The sequence below is a fragment of the Castor canadensis genome, chromosome 13, assembly GCF_047511655.1.
Source record: "Castor canadensis chromosome 13, mCasCan1.hap1v2, whole genome shotgun sequence".
Taxonomy (NCBI): Eukaryota; Metazoa; Chordata; class Mammalia; order Rodentia; family Castoridae; genus Castor; species Castor canadensis.
In genome coordinates, this window is record NC_133398.1 from 56,245,587 (window position 1) to 56,268,102 (window position 22,516).

The 22,516-nt window shown below is 35.1% G+C and overlaps 1 protein-coding gene across 5 annotated transcripts in view; it reads left to right on the forward strand.

Annotated features, from left to right (window-relative positions):
• Psip1 (PC4 and SRSF1 interacting protein 1) overlaps positions 1-22,516 on the forward strand; it is a 38,588-nt gene that overhangs the window by 4,886 nt on the left and 11,186 nt on the right. For all 5 annotated transcript variants that reach the window (XM_020182027.2, XM_074051810.1, XM_074051811.1 and 2 more), the window contains exons 4-8: positions 9,916-10,054; positions 12,815-12,919; positions 13,955-14,017; positions 18,599-18,695; positions 19,478-19,553. In XM_020182027.2, the coding sequence (XP_020037616.1) occupies positions 9,916-10,054; positions 12,815-12,919; positions 13,955-14,017; positions 18,599-18,695; positions 19,478-19,553 (480 nt within the window). The remainder of the gene's footprint in view (positions 1-9,915; positions 10,055-12,814; positions 12,920-13,954; positions 14,018-18,598; positions 18,696-19,477; positions 19,554-22,516) is intronic.

Below are 22,516 nucleotides of genomic sequence, written 5' to 3' on the forward strand. Positions count from 1 at the left end.
ATACTTGCTAAGCAGGTACTGTACTACTTAAGCCACTCCACCAGTAGGAAGCTTTTTTTTTCCCTCCCCTCAGTATTCCTGTGTAGTAAAATGTGTGTGTGTGTTTTTAATAAGAGCTGTCTGGCATCTTGTTGTAGGCTTTGTGTTATTAGCTACACAAGTTGTATATTGTAGGGAAAATGAGAAGAGAAAATGTGGGCAATATCCTGTGTTTCTGTGGTCACTAGAGCCACTCTGCTCTGCTGCCCCTAGTGGATATATGGACAAAGAACCAATTTGGTAAATCAAGCTTAACTTTTCAAAAATTGTAGCTGAAACTTGAACTGTTACTTCTATGTGCATAGGATTACTCTGGGGCTACATCGTTAATTCCCAAAGATTATTTTCCTACATACTTACCATTTAATAGCCTTAGGAAATACTACGTAATCTATCTGATTTTGAGTTTTCACCATTTTTATGGAGTAGGCTTCTTTACCTGAGATGAGGAGACATTTCATTAGATGTTAACATATTCACCCCCTTTCCCTTTAGTGAGCATTCTGCTGTCCCTAGCCCCACATACCATTGATGTACTACTGTAGGCTGGTGCCTTCTGGGTCCACAATTGGATTGACCATCACCACATTGAGTTTGAATTGGGTTCAGGTATATTCTACATAGAAAAATGTAATTTTTAGGAATTGAATCTGATTCCCTGGTATGATCATTTAAAGAAACTTCAATTAAGTTTAATAGGCAAAGGAATCTTCTAAAAAAATTGTGTGCTATGTATTAGAATAGGGGTTTACAAAGTATGGTACTAGGTCTAGCAATATCAGTGTCATATTAAACTTTAGTTTAAGAAAAAAAAATTCTTAAGGTCTGCCCAATACCTGCTAAATCAGTCTTTGTGGTGTGGGGTCCAGCAATCTTATAACAAAACTTTGAAATGCTTCTGATGCATGCAAAGTTTAGAAACACTATATTGTCTTAATTTGAGCAGATGTTATTTTGAATTTTTCACTTTCATAAATTTTAAAATTCTTTGATTCTGATTATAAAAGATTTTATCCTTTTTTATATATAGGACCATAGACCAGTGTTTACTTTTTTTTTTTTTTGACAGTGCTGGGGCTCCAACCTAGGGCTTTGTCCATGCTAGGCAATGTTCTGCCACTGAGCTGCACCCCCCTTGTACTAGGTTACTCATTTTAAATTTAGAAGAGAAATAACCATCTTTTTCCCCAGCATTTAAAAATGAGAACTTTTGTATTGTAAATATCTGTTTATTCATTTTGCTGTACTGGCGCTTGAACTCAGGGCCTTCACCTTGAGCCACTCCACTAGCCCAATTTTTGTGAAGGGTTTTTTGAGATAGGGTCTCTTGGAACTGTTTGCCTGGATTGGCTTTGAACCGTTATGCTCCTGATCTCTGCCTCCTGAGTGCTGAGGATCAAACCCAGGGCCTTGCATCTAAGGCACACTGTACTAGCTAAGTTACATATTCACCTCAATGTCTGTATGCTTTAAATCATTACATCACATAACTAAACTTATTAGGTAGTTTGGTTAGATAATGAGCTTGTTAATGAAGAAAATGAAGTAGCCAGTGTTCAAGAAATTAGGATAAATTCAGAGAATTAAAACATACTTACCTTTAACATTAAGCTAGCAATATTTTTATGACGTATAAATTATATATTCATTTTTGTTAGTTTAAAAATGGAATAATTACCTCAGAATTTTGGGGTACAAATAAGATACATGAAAAATGTTTAGACTAGTGCATGGTATATGTTTAGTTAAATTAATGTCAGGTATTAAAAACTATACCGCTTTGATATACTTTTGTTTTGGGAATAAAACTTGCAGATATTTATAAATTAATGATAACATTGCATGTTTTTCTCAAGGTTCCTACTTGTGTATTGATGCAGCTCAATTTGAGTTTTGCTGAATAATTACTTTTGCTAATTGAGGGAATAGTGTCCCCTAGTTCTATCTCATTTCTCTGTAGTTTGGAAAATTTAAATAAAATTGTATTTTGCTGCTTTTATGTCCTTATTGCTCTTAATTACCTTAATACAAAGAGAATTTTTTAAAATTAGCATTCATTAATTTTATAAAGGAGTCTCACTGTGATATTTTTGTACATGCATATAATGTATAATGTACTTCAATCACATTCACTCCTCCATTGCTCACTCCTTTTCCCCTCCCCCTTCGTACTGGTTCTGCCTCCCCCCCAAGTAATCCACCTGTTAAAATCATGTCACATTGTTAATTTTAGGTCTGAATTCTGCATAAGTAAAAATATGTCATTATCAGCTTGTTTTACCAAAGTTGGTTTATCTTGCTCATGATAATCCTACTATTCTATTTTCCTGCAAATGACATTACTTCATTTTTTTGGGGTGGGAGGGAGGTATTGAGGTTTGAAATCCATCCTCACACTTGCTAGGAAGGTGCTCTACCCCTTGAGTCACACCCCTAGCCTTTTACGGTTTCATTATTTTTCAGATAGTGTCTTGAGTTTTTGCCTTGGGTAGCCTCAGCTGTGATTCTCCTACCTATGCCACTGCCCAGCTTATTGGTTGAAATGGGATCTCCCTAACTTTTTTTTTGTCTGGGGTATCTTCAAACTGCAATTTTCCCTATCTCTGACACCTGGGTAACTGGAATTATAGGTATGGGCACCACATCTGGCCCACTTTCTTTCCTTTTTTTTTGGTGGGACTGGAGTTTGAACTTAGGGTTTCAAGCTTGCAAAGTAGGAGTTCTGCTTGAACCACACCTCCAGTCCATTTTGCTGTGGTTATTTTGGAGATAGAGTCTCGATCTGTTTGTCCAGGCTAGCCTCGAATTGTGCTCCTCCAGATCTCAGCCTCCCAAGAAGTTAAGATTATAAGTGTGAGCCACTGACATTGGCTTCGTTCTTCTTTATGGTTGAATTAGCACTCCATTGTTTATAGGTATCACATTTTCTTTATCCACTTATCACTTGAGCACCAAGATTGATTTTATAGCAATAAGTGAATAATGCTACAATAAACAAGGATGTGCCGATTCTTTGTTGACTTGGATTTCTTTGGATGTCTGCCCAAGATACACCATGGAGTTATATTCAGCCATAAAGAAGAACAAAATTATGTCATTTGCAGGAAATAGATGGAATTAGAGATAATCATATTAAGTGAATAAGACTCAAAAAACAAATACCATACATTTTCTCTCATGTGGACTCTAAATTTAAAAAGAGAAGAAAGTGAATGGGGGGCATGGCTCAAGTGGTAGAGTGCCTGCCTAGCAAGCATGAAACCGAGTTCAAACTCCAGTACCATCACCAAAAACAGGTGTGAAAGTAGAAAGGGGACAAGGGGGAGAGACACAAGATGAGGCTAATGGGAGTAGTGAATGTGATTAAAGTACATTTTCATGTATCAGATTATTACAATGAAATCCATTTAAAAATGTACAGAAAATGATCTAAAAAAATACAGCATAATACAAACTTTTAAATCCTGCCGAATTGATAGTTTTTTAGTAGTGAAGATGAATGAGGAACTACCGGTGTGGTACAAGAAAGAAAGAAAGGAATGAATCATAGGATAGAATTTTGATCTCTTTCCACACTATAGTTTTTCTGTACAACTTCTTTAGTACTACCACTATAGCTGCATGTGCCAGTGTTGGATGTGTATAAATTCTCATACTTTGATGCCAAATAATGAAATGAATTACTTTAGTCCTTGCTGGGCACCAACAGGTTTGTGGCATATAATATTATAATAGATGTATGTTCAACTGTCTCATAAACCATTTTTCCATTATAAAATATGTACACTGAGTATTTCATAGTTTTGTGATTTTTTTTTTTTGGCAGTATTGGGACTTGAACTCAGCCTCATGCTTGCTTGGCTTGCTAGGCAGGCACTCTACCACTTGAGCCACTGCCAGCCCATTATGTGGTTTAATAATTCAGAAGTTAAGCAGTAAATTAGAACCAATATGTTAAGAATGGGAATGTTTAGTAATATTACCTTGCAAAGTTAAATGTTTTAATCTTCATGTCTTTGTCTTTGTCTTTGATGAGCCTTTCCATTTTGTTTATGAAATTTCTGGTTTGCCTTAAAGGACTGTGATTACTCAGCTTTTGTGAGGGTTATGTGTGTGTGTACATTCTTATAAGTGAACACTAACAGAAAAAGTGAATTCAGAGACGTACTGCATTTCTGTGTACTTACATTTTTAAGGAAACTGAGTTATACCACACACACTCACACTCTCACTCTCACTCTCTCTCTCTCTCTCTCTCTCAGAGCTGTAAGTAGGATTTAGGTTTTATTTCAGGGTTATAAAATTAATATTGTACTCAGTTCATGATTTGCTCTTAGGCTATTTTTGTACATTAGCCTTGATTCTAGTGAGCTTTGATATTGGTGTTATCCTCTGTTTAATACCTTGATGACTGTACCTGAGTCAGTTATCTTCTGGCCTTCAGTTTTCTAATCTTTAGAATGAGGATTTTGGTGATCCCTAATTTTCTTTTCAACTGTGAATTTACAACTCGAATTAATATATATCTCTTTGCTAACATTTTAAAAAGCAGATGTGAAAAGAAAGTTCTCTTTAGGAGAAACAAATAATTTCTATTCCTGTTTTTTAGAACAGCCCCTAAGCCTATTGACATTTTGATGTATTTTCTTTAACTCATTTTTATAATTGTTTGATATTTGCTATTACGTGTAATTATATTGTGTGCATATGAATATATTCTGCATATGAAAATTTTTTTGCCATTTAAAAATGGAGTATTTTGCAGAGTGAGTCAGAGCTACAGTCACAAAGGTGTCCCTTGGGAACTAACGATATTGTCTCAAAACTAATCTGGGCTCTGTTCACCAGCCCTGGTGGACTGTTATCCCCATGGAGGGTTCTTTTTTCATCAGCTTTGTTTTTGAGTCTTATTAGCAGCTCATTGGTCTTTGAGTATATCTTTTGACCCAGTTGTTCTTGGAATTGATTATGAAGATCAGGCAAGGATTGAGTATTTTTATTGTATTTTTGTATTTGTATTTTTATTGAGTATTTTTATTGGGTATGTTTATTGTAGCAGCATTATTTTGTAATAGGTTTTGATATAAAAATGATCAACAATAGCCTTAATTTTAGTGTAGCTATTTAGTAAATTGTGTGTTAGATAATTGTTGACAAAAATATGTTCATACGAATTACAAATGTGTATCATATGTATTGAAGTTACTTTTTTTTGGTGGTTGTAGGATTTGAACTGAGGACTTTGCACTTTCTAGGTAATTGCTCTACCACTTGAGCCACACTTTCACTCTTTTTTTCCTCTGGTTATTTTGGAAATAGGGTCTCACTTGCCCAAACTGGCCTGGACTGCCATCCTCCTATTTTATACTTCCCTCCAACATCACCATGCTGTCTCATGCCACCACTTCCAGCTTTTTTCCATTAAGATGGGGTCTTGTAAACTTTTTTGCATGAGCTGACCTTTAAATGAGAACCTCCTAATCTTAGCCTCTCTGGTAGCTTGGGATGACAGGCTCATGCCACTGTGCCCAGCTATTGGTCAGGATGGTGTCTCTTGAGCTCCCTGTTTGAATTGGCTATTAATTGTGATCCTTCAGATCTCAGACTCCCAAGTAGCTAGGATTACAGGCATGAACCTCTGGCACCCAGCTTTTTTTGGGCAGTACTGGGGTTTGAATTCAGAGCCTTGAGCGTGCATGGCAGTCCCTATACCATTTGAGCCATGTTTCAAGCCCATATTTTAAAATATATACAAGTAAGTGGGCTGAAAAGAATGACTGTCTATCTAGAATTGATAAAATTATAGAACATTTTTTTCTTTGAATGGGATAAAGGTAGTCTCTGAAAAATTTAAATTATAACAGCTTTAGTGAAATATAATTAACTTCCTATGTAATTCACCCACTTAAATGAATAATTTAGTATATCCAGAGAGTAGTAGAGGCATTAGCACAATTTTAGAATATTTTCTTCACCCCAATAGAAACCTAGTGGGTTAGCCTGTTACCTACCACTTCTTCCTAGTCTTTCCTGTTACCTTAGCCTAGGGAATCGCTAAATTGCTTTCCTATTATGGTTATTTTTCATAAATGTAACCTTATGACATGTGGTCTTTAGTGAGTAGCCTTTTTCATTTAGCGTAATATTTTCAGGACTCATCCATATTGTATTATATGATGATGTTGTAATTTATTGATCTACCATGTTGTATTTATCACTCGACAAACAAGTGAGTTTTCCCAGTTTGGGCTATTATGAATAATGCTACTATGAATATTTGTGTACATGGTTTTTTTGTTTTGTTTTGTTTGGTGTGATCTGGCTTTTGGAGGTGGTGGGTTCGAACCCAAAGTCTTAAATATGTAGGGAAGCTCTCTACCACTGAGCTACATCCCTAGTCCTTATGTACAAGTTTTTGTGTAGACATAGGTTTTCATTTGTCTCAGATTAGGATTTCTAGTTCGAACGGTTACATTTTGTCATTTGAGAAACTACCAGACTAGTTTCCCAATCAGTTGCACTGTTTTACATCCCCAAGCAGTGTATAAGGGTCCCAATTTCTCCACATTGTGGTTTTTTTTTGTTTTAATTGCAGCCATTCTGGTGGGGGTGAAGTGGTATCTTGCCCTGGTTTTGATTTACATTTCCTTGATTAGCTACTGACATTGAGCATCATTAAACTGTGAGTTTACAAAAAAGAAACTTAAGGCTTAAGTGCTAGAGTGTTTGCCTAGCAAGTGCAAAGCTCTAGGTTCATACCCCAGTACAAACAAAACAAAACTTCTGTACTTAACATGAATTATTTAGATTTGAAAAGGTTTTTTTTTTCTTTCGGTTGGAAGGGCATAGCTTTCCAATTTTTGTTACATTAATATAAATGAATTTATGACTTAATTTGAACATAGTTGTAAAATAATGGAAAAGAGAACCTAGTAAGTTTGAATCTGGGAGGAGGAGCAATGGGAGAACTTTTTTTTTAAAACCTGTTCAAAATTAGGAATAAAAATTAAACAAGTAGAATGAAAAAGTTTATGTAAATGAGATGGTGTTTATAAGACCAAATATAAGTTGATTATGTTCGGTGAATGGATATAATGCTATTAAGACTTACAGATTGTATTAATAGTCTAGCTGTCTTTTTTTTGTGTGTGAGTCAAGGCTCAAGCAAAACAAGACCAAGTAATGATATAATGCAGTTACAAAGAAAACAGGAATGGCAGTATTCTGTTTGATAAACCTGGAATTTAAAGTTAAAGCATGAAGAGAAGGGTACAGGCAGTGCTTATCTTTACACAATTCCAGTAAGCACAAATTGCAGTTATTGTGGTTTAGTTAACATACCCATACCCCAACAGTTTGGTTAAAATTTCACTTACCCTGCTATATTAACAATGATTGTATAAACTGTAAAATTTTCTACTTTTCAGTCCACAAATTGAGATATATATTACAGATGCATGTATATCATGTCACTTTGAAATTTTCAAGAAAATGATACTCTTGCATTTGTTTCTCGAATTATGAGCAGGCTGCAAAATACGTAGTTGACTTTTGTTTTCCGATAATATACATACTTGTTTTACCAAAATAAACAAAAAAGAGGGAATTGGCCAGCAAAGATGAACGTACAGCAAAGAAACAGTAATAATGCTATTCGTGGATTGCATACTTGTGAATACCTCTACTCAGTAAAACTTGTTTGTGACTCCAAATCATTAATTGTAGTATGGACATGTACAGAGTAAGCAAACAAATTTTGAGTTACCTGATGCAAACATTCCTAATTAAGGTTGAGTAATGGAATGCTTTGCTTTCTTGTATCATCTCTCATATTGTAAATAAGTGTTATTTTAACAGTGTTTAGTTACATGGTTCTCATATTTTTTGTGCTTTGTCTTGGTCTTTTTTTTTTTTTTTTTTTTTTTTTTTTGGTACTGGGGCTTGAATTTGGCCTTGTGCTTGTGTGCTTGCTAGGCAGGTGTTATACTGTTTGGGCCACTCTACCAGCCCTTTTTTGTTCGGGGTGTTTTTGAGATTGCGGTGGGGGGTTCTCTAGAACTATAAGCACAGGCTGACTTTGAACTGCCATCCTCCTGATCCCTGCCTCCTGAGTAGCTGAGTTATAGGCGTGAGCCACTGGTGCCCGGCTTGTCATTTTGCTTTTTAAACTAACCCTGAAAGGATAGTGCTAAGATGCTGTTCAGTATCCCTAAGTGCAAGAAGGCTGTGATTCACCTTAGAGTAAGTACGTGTTACAGAATCTGCTGGCTGAGTCAGTGTTAATGAACTGCCATTAGGTGCTAAGTAATGTTTCTTTAAAGTGAAACATACACAAAATAAGGTTATATATCGACTGCATTAATAAAAATGTTGTGATTCAGGAACCTACCTTGTAATTCCCTTGACACAGTATTTAATTCACTGTTCACAGTGACTTTATGAAACAACTGCCAAGGATAGTAAGAATTGACTGTATATGAATGAAATAATTCCTTCATTGAGTAAAATAAAATTCTTAACATTCATTTTAAAAACATAAATATATATATTTAGATAATATGAATTATTTCAGTTTTATGACTTGTATAATGAACAAGTTATGGTGAAATGAAATTATATTTAGGATGCTATTAAATGTATTAATAGTATTTTGTCAAAAGTTTTTTTTTATTGTAAAAATGATACATAACTGGGGTTTTTTTTGTGTGTGCGTGTGTGTGTGTGTGTGTGTGTGTGTGTTACTGGGGCTTGAACTCAGGACCTATATACTTTGAGCCACTTCACCAGCCCTTTTTTGTGATGGGTTTTTCCAGATAGGATATCTTGAACTATTTGCCTGGGCTGGCTTAGAAGTGTGATCCTCCTTATCTCTGCCTCCTGAGTAGCTAAGATTACAGGAATGAGCTACCAGTGCTGGTGATATTTACTGTTCTAATCGTGTTTTTATTAACACAGTGATACATGTATGTGTCACTACATGTTTATGTGTTATTAACAGTGGTACATGTATGTATCACTACATGTTTATGTGATACAGTGTAGTACTTTGACAAACACAGGCATATATATACATACACACATACATAAGTAAAGTGCAGTGAGTAAATCAGGATAATTAGTATATCCATCACCTCAAACATTCATTACATCTATGCTGAAATTATTTGAGATTTCTTCTAGTGGGGCATGGTGGTGCACATCTATAATCCTAGTACCCAGGAGGCTGAAACAGGAAGGAGGATCTTGAGTTCAAGATTAGCCTGGGCTACATAATGAGACTCTTGTCTCCCTCCGTGCCCCCCCCCTCAAAAAAAAAAAACCCTTTTTCTACCTATTTTGAGACACATTATATTGTTGCTAACCACGTTTAAGTATATAATTCAGTGGTGTTAAGTACATTCACATTTTGGTGCAACTTTTGTGGTTTTTTTTTTTTTTTTTTTAAGGATTATACATCTGGGAGCTTGATACTGAATTTAATAATAGTATTTGCAGGTTTAGGGTGTAGCTCAGTAGTAGAGAGCTTGCCTAGCATGTGTGAGTCCTTAGGTTTGCTCTTTAGTGTGGCAAAAGAAAAAAAACAGTATTTGGAATTAAATTAAGTATATTTGTCTACCTTATCCCCACCCCTAAACAGACCACATTTGTTGTTCTGTAAACCAACAGAACCTAAAGCTTTCGTTACAGTACAGCACCAGAGTCTTTTCATGTCCTGGCGAGATTGTGCTTAATTAATGAAATCAACAGGATTTAAAAGTATGTCTGTCTTCCATTTAATTTGCATATTTAAAATGTATCTTAGGATAGTGTTCTTTAATAACTATTATGTAGTCAATTGAGGTTGCTTTACATTTACACTATTCCTTTCTGTTTCAGTGCTTTTTTAGGACCAAAGGATATATTTCCATACTCTGAAAATAAGGAAAAGTATGGCAAACCAAATAAAAGAAAAGGTTTCAATGAAGGTTTATGGGAGATAGATAACAATCCAAAAGTGAAATTTTCAAGTCAACAGGTTAGTCACTGCATAAAATTTAGTTTAATATTATTTATTCAGTATTGGAAAAAAATATCACTGTCATAGAGGAAAATACTAATTTGAGAGCGTTATGAATTTCAGATTACATCGTATTCTTTATTTAAGAGGTTGGACTTTGACCTTTTATGTCTAGGTAAGCTGTTGAAATTAATTGCATGGCTAAAGAGATCTTAGAAAACTGACAAATACTTGGTTATTTAAATACTGATTGAGAGTAGAGTTTATTTAATATGTTGCGCATTTTAAAGTCATACGTACTATTCTCTTTAATTCAAAAAAATTTTAATTTAGAGAGTATGTGCTTGAGTTTTCTTACTCTCTTTAGTTTCTATGCCCATAGAATTGTGTCAGGTAAAGTACATAGGATTATAGATCTGGGTAAAGTAAATGTGTGACAAAAGTGCTAATAGCACAATGCAGATTACACGTGTTGATGTCTAGAGGAACAGCCTTATACTTCCTTTTTCATATTGTTTGTGCCCCAGAGCTTATGTTAATTCTTATGTGATGCTAAATTTTATGGAGTGGTTTGCTTTTACCCAATTTGTATCATCAACTGAAATTACTGTTTTTCTTAATTTTTTTTTCTATCTTGGGGTTGATGTCATTTTTAAAAATGTTTTTTCTGTATTGCCAGTTGCACTCTTGACCTATGTAAATAATCTCATGGAAATTCCAGAATTCTTATGTAAAATAAACAAAACAACTCTTTTTTTTTTTTTTTTTTTTGGTTCATTTATTCACATGTGCATACATTGTTTGGGTCATTTCTCCACTCTGCCCCCCTCCCCTCCCTTTTCCCCTTCCCCTCCTCAGTTCCAGGCAGGTTCCGTTCTGCCCTTATCACTGATTTTCTTGAAGAAAAGACATAAGCATAATAAGGAAGACAAAGCATTTTTGCTAATTGAGTTAAGGATAGTTATACAGAGAGATTCTAACTATTGCTTTCGATCAGGAACCAATGTAAAGATCAGTTAGAGTTGAATCAACATGGGTGTAACACATGGATACACGAAAACAAAGAACTCTTAAGAGGAGGTCTTCATGAAACTGTTGTTCAGTTTCCCATTCATCAGTACAAGTCCATTAAGACTTGAAGAGCAAAAATTAGGAAGAGTATTAGTAAACCTAAAGAATGAGGTAGCAAAGCCAGGTGCCAGTGACTCACACCTATAATCCTAATTATTTGGGAGGCTGAGATTGGGAGGATTGTGGTTTGAGGCCAGCCCATGCAAATAGTTTGAGAGACCCCATCACCAAAATAATCAGAGCAAAATGGACTGGAGTTTGGCTCAAGTGGTAGAGTGCCTGCTTTGTAAGTGCAAAGCCTTGAGTTCAAACCCCAGTCCCACCAAAAAAAGCAAAAAAGACAGAGATAGCAACAAACTGGATATCCTGTAACATTTTTTTGTTTGTCCCCCTCCCAGCCCCCTATAACTGTTATTTTTTTTTTATTACTCATTCATATGTGCATACATTGTTTGGGCCATTTCTCCCCTCTGCCCCCTGCTCCCTTACTCTTCCCCCACCTCCCTCACTTCCAGGCAGAACCTGTTCTGCCCCTTTCTCCAATTTTGTTGAAGAGTAGACAAGCAATAAGACAGACAGCATTTTTACTAGTTTGAGATGAGGATAGCTATACAGAGAGATTCCTAGCATTGCTTCCATGCATTTGTGTATTACAACCTGAATTGGTTCATCTCTATCTCACCCCTTTTTTTTTAGTTTTTCACAAGTGCCATGGGTTTTCTCACTTTTGATAACTTTTCAGATGCTGCCTGGAACATTTAAATTTTTTCATTGCTGTACCACAGCTGCATTAGATGATCTTAAGTGCCTTCATTACCACCCAGTACTTACTTGTCATGGTACATCATAGCATATCATAATTGCTCCTATAGGTGTCTATAACTGCCACAGACTTTTTTAGCTCTGTGAACAAAGAAGTTCTTTGTCCTGTGTGCTCAGTACTGTTACTTGTGTGGAAGATAGTCACTAAATGTTTATTGAATGGATGCATGGTTTCCCATAGTAATTGCCTTGACTTTGTAATGAGAAGATACCTGTTTAGACAAAATAGATTGTTTTTCTGAAATTAACATTGTGTAATTTCTCTTGGATTATCTGTCTTGTGATTGTACTTGATGGTCATTTTCATCCTTTAGATTGCCCATCTTAGTTATTCTATCCTCTGTTCCTATCTACCCATTTCATCTTCGGGTAGTTTTTACTGTATATATCTGTAATTTTTTATTTCACAGTGAAAGTTATAGTGGTTATATAATGAAACCAGATAACTTTATTGTCTACAAAATGTATGACTGGCATTCTCTGATTCCTAGACCCAGGCGTCCTTGGGCACATTGTTTAGCGTTTGGGAAAGCAGTGATCTCCAAATTTATACAAAACAAAGAAAATTGGCCATCATGACTGTAGTGCTATGAGTAGTTATCAGAACTTTTACATTATTTTGCTGTGTTACTTTCCCATTTTACAAGAGATTCTGTACTGGAAAAGTTTTGGATTTTGAAACACGCATTTTCTGTTTAGGAATGTTCAACCTGTAGTAGCACTGGAAAATTTTTTTTTTAAATTTATTAAAAGTGTCTTTTTGGAAATGAAATCAAGGTACTTATTTAACTTTATTGTAGACAGGCCTTTGATTTTTCATTAGTAGAAAAATTTTTAAGTTAGCGAAAACCATTTTTTGTGAAACTAAGAGTTTATTGTACATAGGCATCAACTAAACAATCAAATGCATCATCTGATGTTGAAGTTGAAGAAAAAGAAACTAGTGTTTCCAAGGAAGATACTGATCATGAAGAAAAAGCTAGCAATGAGGTATGTTTTATTTCTCTTCCATTCTAACAAGGATTTTACAATTTTATTGCAAGGAAGAAATTGTAAAGTGGGTTGACAATAGCAAACTGGGAAGTAATTTTTAAAATGTTTGAAAAATGAATGGGAACATGTTAAATACAGCATGATAATAAAATATTTTGTGTTTTTAAGATGCATGGATGTTTTTATTTGAAGTTATTTTTATCTGAAACGTGGAAGGTCCAACTATAGCAGGGGCTACTGTTTGTTACAAATACTTTTAGAAAGAGTATCGTGGGATGGATGTTCCAGAAAGAGCATTAGACTGAATTTTTTTAGGTTGATTTCTTCCTCTGATTGTCTGAGTGGGGATACTCATTTAGCCCTATGAATTTTTTTTGGTTGAGCTCTTCCTCTGATTGTCTGAGTGGGGATACTCAGTTAGCCCTTTTAGGCTTCTGGAAATGATCATTAGATGATTTCCAAAGTCTTAAACTACCTTTTTAAAATTCACAATCCTGACATTCAGGATTTTGCTGTAGAAGTGATTTTATAAATCTGAGTAGACTGTTGTGTTAAAAGTTCTGTTGTGCTAGTAGGCATGACTTTTTTTCTTTTCCTTTTTTTTTTTTTTTTTTTTTCAGTACAGGGGTTGAACTCAGGGTCTACACCTTGAACCACTCTACCAGTCCTTTTTTGTGGTGGGTTTTTTTGAGAGGGTCTCAAGAACTATTTGCCTGCACTGGCTTCGAGCCATGATCCTCCTGAGCTCTGCCTCCTGAGAAGCTAGAATTACAGGTGTGAGCCACTGGCGCCCACCTGACTTTTTAAATTTGAGATGACAGTGAAAATGCTTCCCTGTCCACCTCAGGAAGATGCTGGCTGTTATTTTTACTTTATAATAAAACTTTGCATGTTTATAATTTCAAAGGCTTGAAAAACAAAAGACTTCTCCAGCATTTTTAGTGAAATATATTTGGGATTATTTTAGTTGAAGAAAGTTTCAGTCTTGGAAGCGTTTATTCAACTTGGTGTTCTTTGTTTTGTTTTTTTAAGGATGTGAATAAACCAATTGACATAACCACTCCAAAAGCTGCCAGAAGAGGGAGAAAGAGAAAGGTAATTTTTCTAACCATAGGGATCTTAAAAGAAATGTTATATTACTTGAACTAACAGAGTAGAAATAATGAAACCTTATTAAAACTTGATCTCTAAACTAATTTTTTAAAGAATAGGTTGTGTTGTTTACTTAGCAACTCTTCTTGGTAGTATAGCTGTAGCACCCTTAAAGATATGTTGATGATAAAAGGAAATAAAATAAACCAGTTTTCATGAGTCTGACTCAGTTTTCTCTGTAAAATGGATCGTAATATGTACCATTGTGTTATAAAATGTTTATAATAAAACCTAGTTCCTAAGTCCTTGAACAATGAAATACATGTCTGTCATATTTTTGTTATATCACATGTTATTGTGTGAGAGTGAGTGTAGGGCTAGATATCTGGTAGACTTTTTTTTTTTTTTTAACCATATTGTACTCTGATAGACTTTTAATGTGAGTTTCTTTTTTACCTTTTTCTGACATATTTGTGTCTCACATTATTACATGCCAAAGGTACAAAGGAAACCAAGAGTTCTGTATCTCATGAGGAAGTAAAATATGAAAAATAAATATTACTATATATGTATGTAGGTAATATTTCAAAAGCTAGGCAAAATGAAGGAGGGAGAAGGATGTCTGAGGCTTAGCAAGTATGATTCCTTGGGTTAAACTCCAATACCATCCCCTTCAAAAAAGTGTATAGATGTAAGGAGAAATTTCAGTTATTTTGAATGCAGTATCACATTTCAGTATTGCCAGAATTTAAAGTTGATAACAAGACCAGTTATCTTGAAGAATCAGAACTTAGCAAAGTGATGGGAAGCCTTGGATTATTTTGAGTTTTAAATGACTCCTTTATTAAAGCAGTGTGACGATGGGAATATTAAGGTAGTGAGAGCAGTTCGCTGACAAATTACTAACCTTACTAAAACTAGGAATGGAGTGGCATAGTGAATAAGGAAAGGAAGGGAGATCTCTGTTCTTATTGAACTTGCATTTTTACCAGATAGAAACTACAGACATAAATTTCTTTTGTTACACTTTGCCTTACTGCACTTTGCAATACAAGGCTTCAAAAAAAATTTTTTTTTTTTTTTTTTTTTTTTAAACAAACTGAAGGTTTGTGGCAACTCTGCATTAAGCAAGTTATTCGGTGCCATTTTTCCAACAGCATGTGCTCACTTTGTCTCTTTGTCACATTTTGGTAATTTTCATGATACCATTATTATTTTATCTGTTACAGTGGTTTGTGATCAGTGATCTTTGATGTTACTGTTGTGATTGCTTTTGGACACCACACACATGCCCATATAAGGCAGCAAATTTAATTGTTTAATGTTGGGTGTGTTCTCATTGCCCCTCTTACAAACCATTCTGTCTCTCTCCCTCTACCATGACCTCCAGGTATTCAAGTGAAAGGAATAGTCACTGGCCTTTGACTTTAAATCAAAAGCTAGAAATGATTAAGCTTAGTGAGGAAGGCATGTTGAAAGCTGAGATAGGTTGGAAACTAGGCCTCTTGGACTTATAGACCAGGTTTTGAATACAAAGGAAAAATTCTTGAAGGAAATTTAAAAGAACTTATCCAGTAACACAGGAAAGAAACAGCGGGGCCAGTGGGTGAGGGAGAATGATAAATTACAATAATATCTTACAATAAGATATATTGTAAATACATATGAAAATGTCATTATGTATTCCCCTGTACAACTATTATATGCAAATAAAAATAATAATAAAAATTCAGAGAAAGCAACACTTAAAAAAAGTGAAACATACTTAGCTGCTTTGGGGAAAATTGGAATGGTTTGGGTACAAGATCAAGCCAGCCAAAACGATGCTGTAAGTCAAATCCTAATTCAGAGCAAGGCCCTATCTTTCAATTCTGTGAAGGCTGACAGAGATGAGGAAGATGCAGAAGAACAGAATGAAGCTAGCAGAGGTTAGTTCATTAGGTTTATGGGAATAGTCTTTTGTTGGAAGAAGTTGCTATCTAGAACTTAAACCTAGAGAAGAAAAAGTCAGTGACTGGTTTTAGAGCCTTAAATGATAGATAGTCTTGCTAGGGTCCAGTAAAGCTAGTCGCTTGAAGTTGAAGCCAGTGCTTAATTTGTCATTCTGAAAATCTCAGGATAATTAGAAATTATATTAAATCTATTCTATCTTTGTCTATAAATGGAACAAAAAGGCCTGGATGATAGCATAGCTGTTTGTAACATGGTTTGCTGAGTATTTTAATCCCACTGTTGAGACCTTTTTCTTAGGGGAAAAAAAAAAAAACAACTTCCTTTCAAAATATGCTTGTCTACAGTGCGCCTGCCTGATTGCCTAGAGCTCTGATGCAAGTGTACAACGAGATTGTTGTTTTCATGTCTGCTAATACAACATCCACTCTTCAGCCCTTATGGATGAACAAATTGGTTTCTCCAGGTGGAATCTACTCCTGGTGAAGGTGCTATAAATTGTTGAAATGATAACAAGGATTTAGAATATTTTATAAACTTTAGTTGGCAAAGCATCGGCACCTAGAGCCACTCCACCAGCCCTTTTTTTGGATGGTTTTTTCGAGATGGGGCTTGCAAACTATTTGCCCAGGCTGGCTTCGAACTGCCTTCTGAGTAGCTAGGATTACAGGCGTGAGCCACCAGTGCCCAGCTCAACTGTGGAGCTTTATGAAAACACAGGTGGCAGGTTCCCTAATCCAGAGCTTCAGAATCACAATGAGACAGGGCAAGGAAGTCTCAGAAATTCCTAACGTTATTATATAAAAGCAGTCATTTTATAAAGCTAAGAAAAATGCATGAATTGTTAAAAATGGATTTGACTAGTCAGAGATTAACACATCCTACCAACACTGAGCGTCTTTTTGCAAATCAGATACTTGATAAAAGGCAGTTTTTCAGAGTCAGGTGTGGTGGCGTGGGTATGTAATTGCAGCACTGGGGAGGCTGAGCAGGAGAATCAAGTGTTCAAGGCTAGCATGGGCTACATAGTGAGACCTTGTCTGAAGCCCCTCCCTAATAGATAAATGAAAGTAAAGTTTGTTACTATTCAAGACCAAAAATAGGTAAAGGTAGTTTTAAATTTTTTTTATTAACAGGATTGAATTGCACTTGTTAATTCTTTCTTGCCCTATTTTGTCAATATGGTTAATGCAGAATTCTAAATAGGGAGTGGGAAGTGGATCTTTGTCCTTCTATCCTTTTGTTCTGGCTCTCCTTCAGTTTCTTTCCTTCCTTTGCAATCATGACCCAGTAATATCTTACTTCCTCGTGTTTGTATTAACTTTCTCATTTTGTTCTTACCCTTTACTGTAATTCCAAAGTTAGCAATACTGATTCTCATTTGAGGTCTTTAGACAATAAAATTTGTCAAGTATTTTTTGTTTTTTGGGGTTTTTTGGTGGTACTGGGGTTTGAACCCAGCTCTCCACTTGAGCAACACCTCCAGTCCATTTTGCTGTTGTTATTTTGGAGATAGGGTTCCTGCAAACTGTTTGCTCAGGTTGGCCTTGAACTGTGATCCTCCCAATCTCAGCCTCCCAAGTAACTAGGATTACAGGTGTGAGCCATGTGCACCTGGCATCCCTTTAAGAGAAAGTAAGGATAACTCATAGGGGAGAACATCGGTCAAGTTTCAGTTTTTAAAAAAAAAGTGTATCTATTAACAAAGTTACAGAATTATAAATAGCAATGTGGGAGTTTTTCAGCATGATTGCACCATTATACTTTGTTTCCCGTATTGCATTAAGAATATTAGCTTTAGCCAGGTGCCAGAGGCTCATGCCTCTTGTGCTAGCTGCCTACTTGGAAGGCTGAGATTGGGACAATCACTGAGGCAAGCCAGGACAAAAGATCTATCCGATGTTGGCAAAAATTGAATTTTTTGAGTGTTACGGGTTTTGGAATTTTTGGACACAGATTTAGAAGATCACCACTTACAAATAAAATATTTCACTTCTGTTTAAAAAAAGAAAAAAAAGGTTCTCAAGATCCTGTTTCAATCAATTAACTGGGTGCACTGGTGTGCACATGTTACCCTAACTACACATATACAGGAGACTAAGATTGGGAGGATCATAGCTGGAAGGCAGCCTGGGCAAAAAAAAAAAAAATTCTTGAGACCCAATCTCAATGGGAAAAAAGCTGGGTGTAGTGACATGTGCCTGTTGCAGCAGTGGCATGACACATAAAATAGGATCACAGTCTGGCCTGGACAGAAAATAAGACCCTCCCTCCAAAATAACTGGAGAGAAAAAGGATGGAGGTTTGGCTCAAGCTGTAGGGTGCCTAATTATCAAGTGTGAAGCTCTGAGTTTCAACTCTGATGCCACCAAAAATAAAAAGAGTAAATTAGCTTTGTTATTTCAAATGATTTTTTTTAGGCTGAGAATTTTTAAAAGATGAATTTTTATTTGCCAGGTTTATAAGCAAAGCTTGTTATTCTGATGAGTTTGATTTTTTTCAGGAAAAATAAAAGATCACATTAAAATTATGCTTAAAATTTGATTATGTTATTGAAAACTGGCATAGTTTTCCCATGGAATTAAGTTTTGAGTGTATGCTATTTGCTAAGTAAGTTAAATCTTTGTGATTCAGGCAGAAAAACAAGTAGAAACCGAGGAGGCAGGAATAGTGACAACAGCAACAGCCTCTGTTAATTTGAAAGTGAGTCCGAAAAGAGGACGACCTGCAGGTAGGATTATTAATGTTAAGTATTTGTTTGAGTTATGATTACTGTTCCAGTTCATTAAGGTGTAGCTTTCCAAATGAAGTAATAATCAAAGAATGAAAAACAGCTTTTGATTAATATTAACAGCTGTTAATATTTGAAATTGTTGCATTCTGTGTTTGTTAGGACATTTATAATTTTGTTTTCTTAAATCGGCAAATTGGAAATATCTTGAGAAGCTGTTCTTAATACAAAGAAAACAGCCAATTTTTTTCTACTTCATAATAGCATTATAGTGAAAAAGGTTAAGATGAGTAATAGCCATGAGAAAAGGTTATTTACATATACATACATATTATTTACATAATATTTTGGAATTTAAATTTGTAATCAAATTAATGGTATTAGAACACTTGGTGAATTCTGATACAAACTTCCAAGGACAGATGTATAAATGTAAATGTAATATTGTGATAGGTATATCAGTATTGAATATAAGTGATACTTTCCAAAGTATTTGGAATTTTGTGAGATTTCTATTAAAACAGCAATGAAAAAATACTATTTAAGCCCTCTCAGACATAATAAGGACAAATAGAAAATTACTCTTTTTTTTGGTCTTTTAAATTTTTTGCTATTTCTCATTTGATCCATGGGGAGGTATTATTTCTAAAACTTGTAAGTCATTGTATCTGTAAGCCAGTAAATACTTTTATATTATATATGTCATTTGTAGTCTCTGTGAGATTTTCATTTTAAAAGGAAACTGGTCGTTAATGATTCTTTTCCCTCCATGTGAATATTAGCTACAGAAGTCAAGATTCCAAAACCAAGAGGCAGACCTAAAACGGTGAAACAGCCCTGTCCTTCAGAGAGTGACATGTGAGTTTATTTTTAATGTATTAGTATTTATTCAATAAATGAGACTTTTTACTTTAAATATGCATATGTCAATTTGCATTTTTACCACTTTTTTTTCTTATTTTACAGAATGTTGCTATTACTATTACAATATTTCTAAAGTTATGGGGGAAACTGGAAAAACTTTGTAAAACAATAAAAATTGCTTAGGGAATAAGAATATGGATAATTTATATGGTCTAATTAAAACATTTTCTTTGTGATGCATAAAGTTACTTTGGTAATTTGGGACAAAACCTTTAAAAGGGAAATTGGGCAAGATAGTATATTGAAGTAATTTCAGAGAGACAGTATTTAAAGTAATGTCCACAAATACTTTAGGATTTTCCAGAATAGGTGATTTTAAAGTGGTTCTAAAATGATTTTTGTGTTGTAAATTTAAGTTTTTAAGCATTTTAGAATCATAACTACTTACCAAAAAAACAAGTAGTTTCTTTTTCCCTTCTTGTCTTGGCTCCTGCTTGCTTTGGCTTTTCTGAAGAAATATCACCAGAAGGAATATACATATTTAGATAAAGGAGGGAAGGTTTCTGTGATTATTGTGTTGAAAGATTTTTGTGGGGAAGCCTCAAGTATGTCAATTAAGAATGGATTTATAAACCAGGTGTCTGTAATCCTAGCAACTCAGGAGGCAGAGATCAGGAGGATCTTGGTTTGAAGCCAGCTTGGGCAAATAGCTTGTAAGACCGATCTCAATAAAACCCATCACAAATAAGGGCTGGTGGAGTGACTGAAGGTGTAGGCTCTGAGTTCAAACCCTATTACCACAAAAAAAAAAAAGTGATTTATAGTATCTTGAAAGACCTGAACACTTACTTATAAAACACTAATGTCAAGTTGGTACTTTTCAACTAGAATGTGTTTGAAGAGCTTTATTTTACTGCCAAGCTAGCTGTTAAACTACCCAAAAATAAACCAGGTGCAGTGGCATACACCTGTGTTTTCTTTGGCTAAAGCAGGAAGATCCCTTCAGCCTGGGAGTAAAGGACCACCAGACTGGGCAACATACTGAGATCCTGTTCCTTTAAAAAAATAAAAGGTCCTCTGAAAAATAGTAGCAGATAATAACAATATATTGTGAACTTGAAAAGTACAAAGAGCATAGCTTTTTACCTCAAAAAGGTATGTGAGATAAAATGCATATGTTAAATGGTTTAGCCATTCCAGTGTATACATAAAATAGCAAGCCATACACCACAAATATGTACAATTTTTACATACCAGTTAATAACACAGTGGCATAAAAACACAACAGGGTTTGATTATTATAGTGAAATTAAGAAATCATGTGCTTGTAGGTGAATTTGTTTGTAGTCATTGTTACTTAAGAAATCTGAATTTCTGTGGGGAAGATATTGTGGGATCCCCTTATTTGAGATATAAGGAACATTTCCTGATTGCACCCTCATTTTTCCCTGGGAATGTGTGTCCTAGGCCCTTTGTCTCCATGGCTTTTGCTGATTCCTGTAGAAGTTGTCTTTTTTTCACTCAAGTAGAGTTGCTTCTGAAATGCCATTGGGAAACATTGCCCTCATCAGTGTAGCAGCTTTCAGACTGTAGGGATTGGGGGCCCAGTGCTCCTGTTGAGAGCTTTTTCGATACAATCTGGTATCAGTTTTAATAATACATCACTTCATTGTGTGCATTTAATTCTAGTCAGCTTCATGTGCAGTGGTCTCATTCATAAGACGTTCTCAGATGTGCTTATCTTTTTTGTACTTTTGTTACAGACACTTTGAATTTATAGATTTTACTGACATACCACCCCTCAGGAAACACATGTCCTTTTGCAGAATTAAGCCAGCCCAATTTGAATTCTTAAGGTTGGCAGCTATATCCTTGATCTGGTCTCTGACCCAATACTGTCTGAATTTGAAAATCGTACATCCTTACTTGAAAAAGGGGCTATTCTTTTCTTAAATACTCGTTGATAATCTATTCAAACTATATTCTACCTTTAAACCTCTTAACACAAAGCTTTGGATTGATTGAATACACTCACCTTATCATAGTTCCAGTTTTACCCATTGTATAATTTATTTGGGTAAACTGTGGAATAGGCGTCATTAGAGTCTGGCATTGGGGAGAAGAATGGGGATAGAGAGAGGCTGGCTAATAAGAACCAAAAAAAAGTTGAATAGGAGTTGTAGTTCTAATGTTTAGAGCACAGTAGGGTCACTGTGATCTACAATGATTTATTATATACTTCATAATAACTAGAGAAGAGTTTGAGGGTCTCAGCACATAGAAATGATAGTATTTGAGGAGACAAAAAGCTGGTTACCCTGATTTGATTACACATTGTATATATCAAATTACACTATATCCCATAAATAAGTACAAATATGACGTGTCAGTTAAAATTTTGTAAAGGAGTTGGGAATTAGCACAGTAGCAGATCATTTATGAGGCCATAAAAAACAGTATTGGGGCTCCCAACGCAACTGGTCCAAAGTGACAAATTTTAAGTTTTTGTTCTGTTAACAATTTATGTGTTAGTGAGGGTTTTGTGGTTTTTTTTTTTTGTTTGTTTGTTTTTTTTGTTTTTTTTGTTTTTGGCAGTACTGGGGCTTTTACTGGGAGGGGCTCTACCATTTGAGCCATTCCCCCCAGTTCTTTTGCTTTTAGGGTCTCTTTTTTTTATGATAGTGTCTTGAATTTTGGCCCAGCCCAGCCTCTTACCACTAAACTGGAATTAAAGATGTGAACCACCATACCCTCCTTGTTTTTTTGAGATAGGGTCTCCCAAACTTTTGATTGGCTGGCCTTGAACCACATCTAGTCCTATTAGTGAAGTTTTTTCTGAGGTTATAGATAACCTGAAAATTGATCAGTATCTTATGGCATTTATTTCTTAGGTTGTATGTATATTGACTGTATATGTATACTTGGGTATACCTTGTGAAATGCAGAGCCGAAATCAT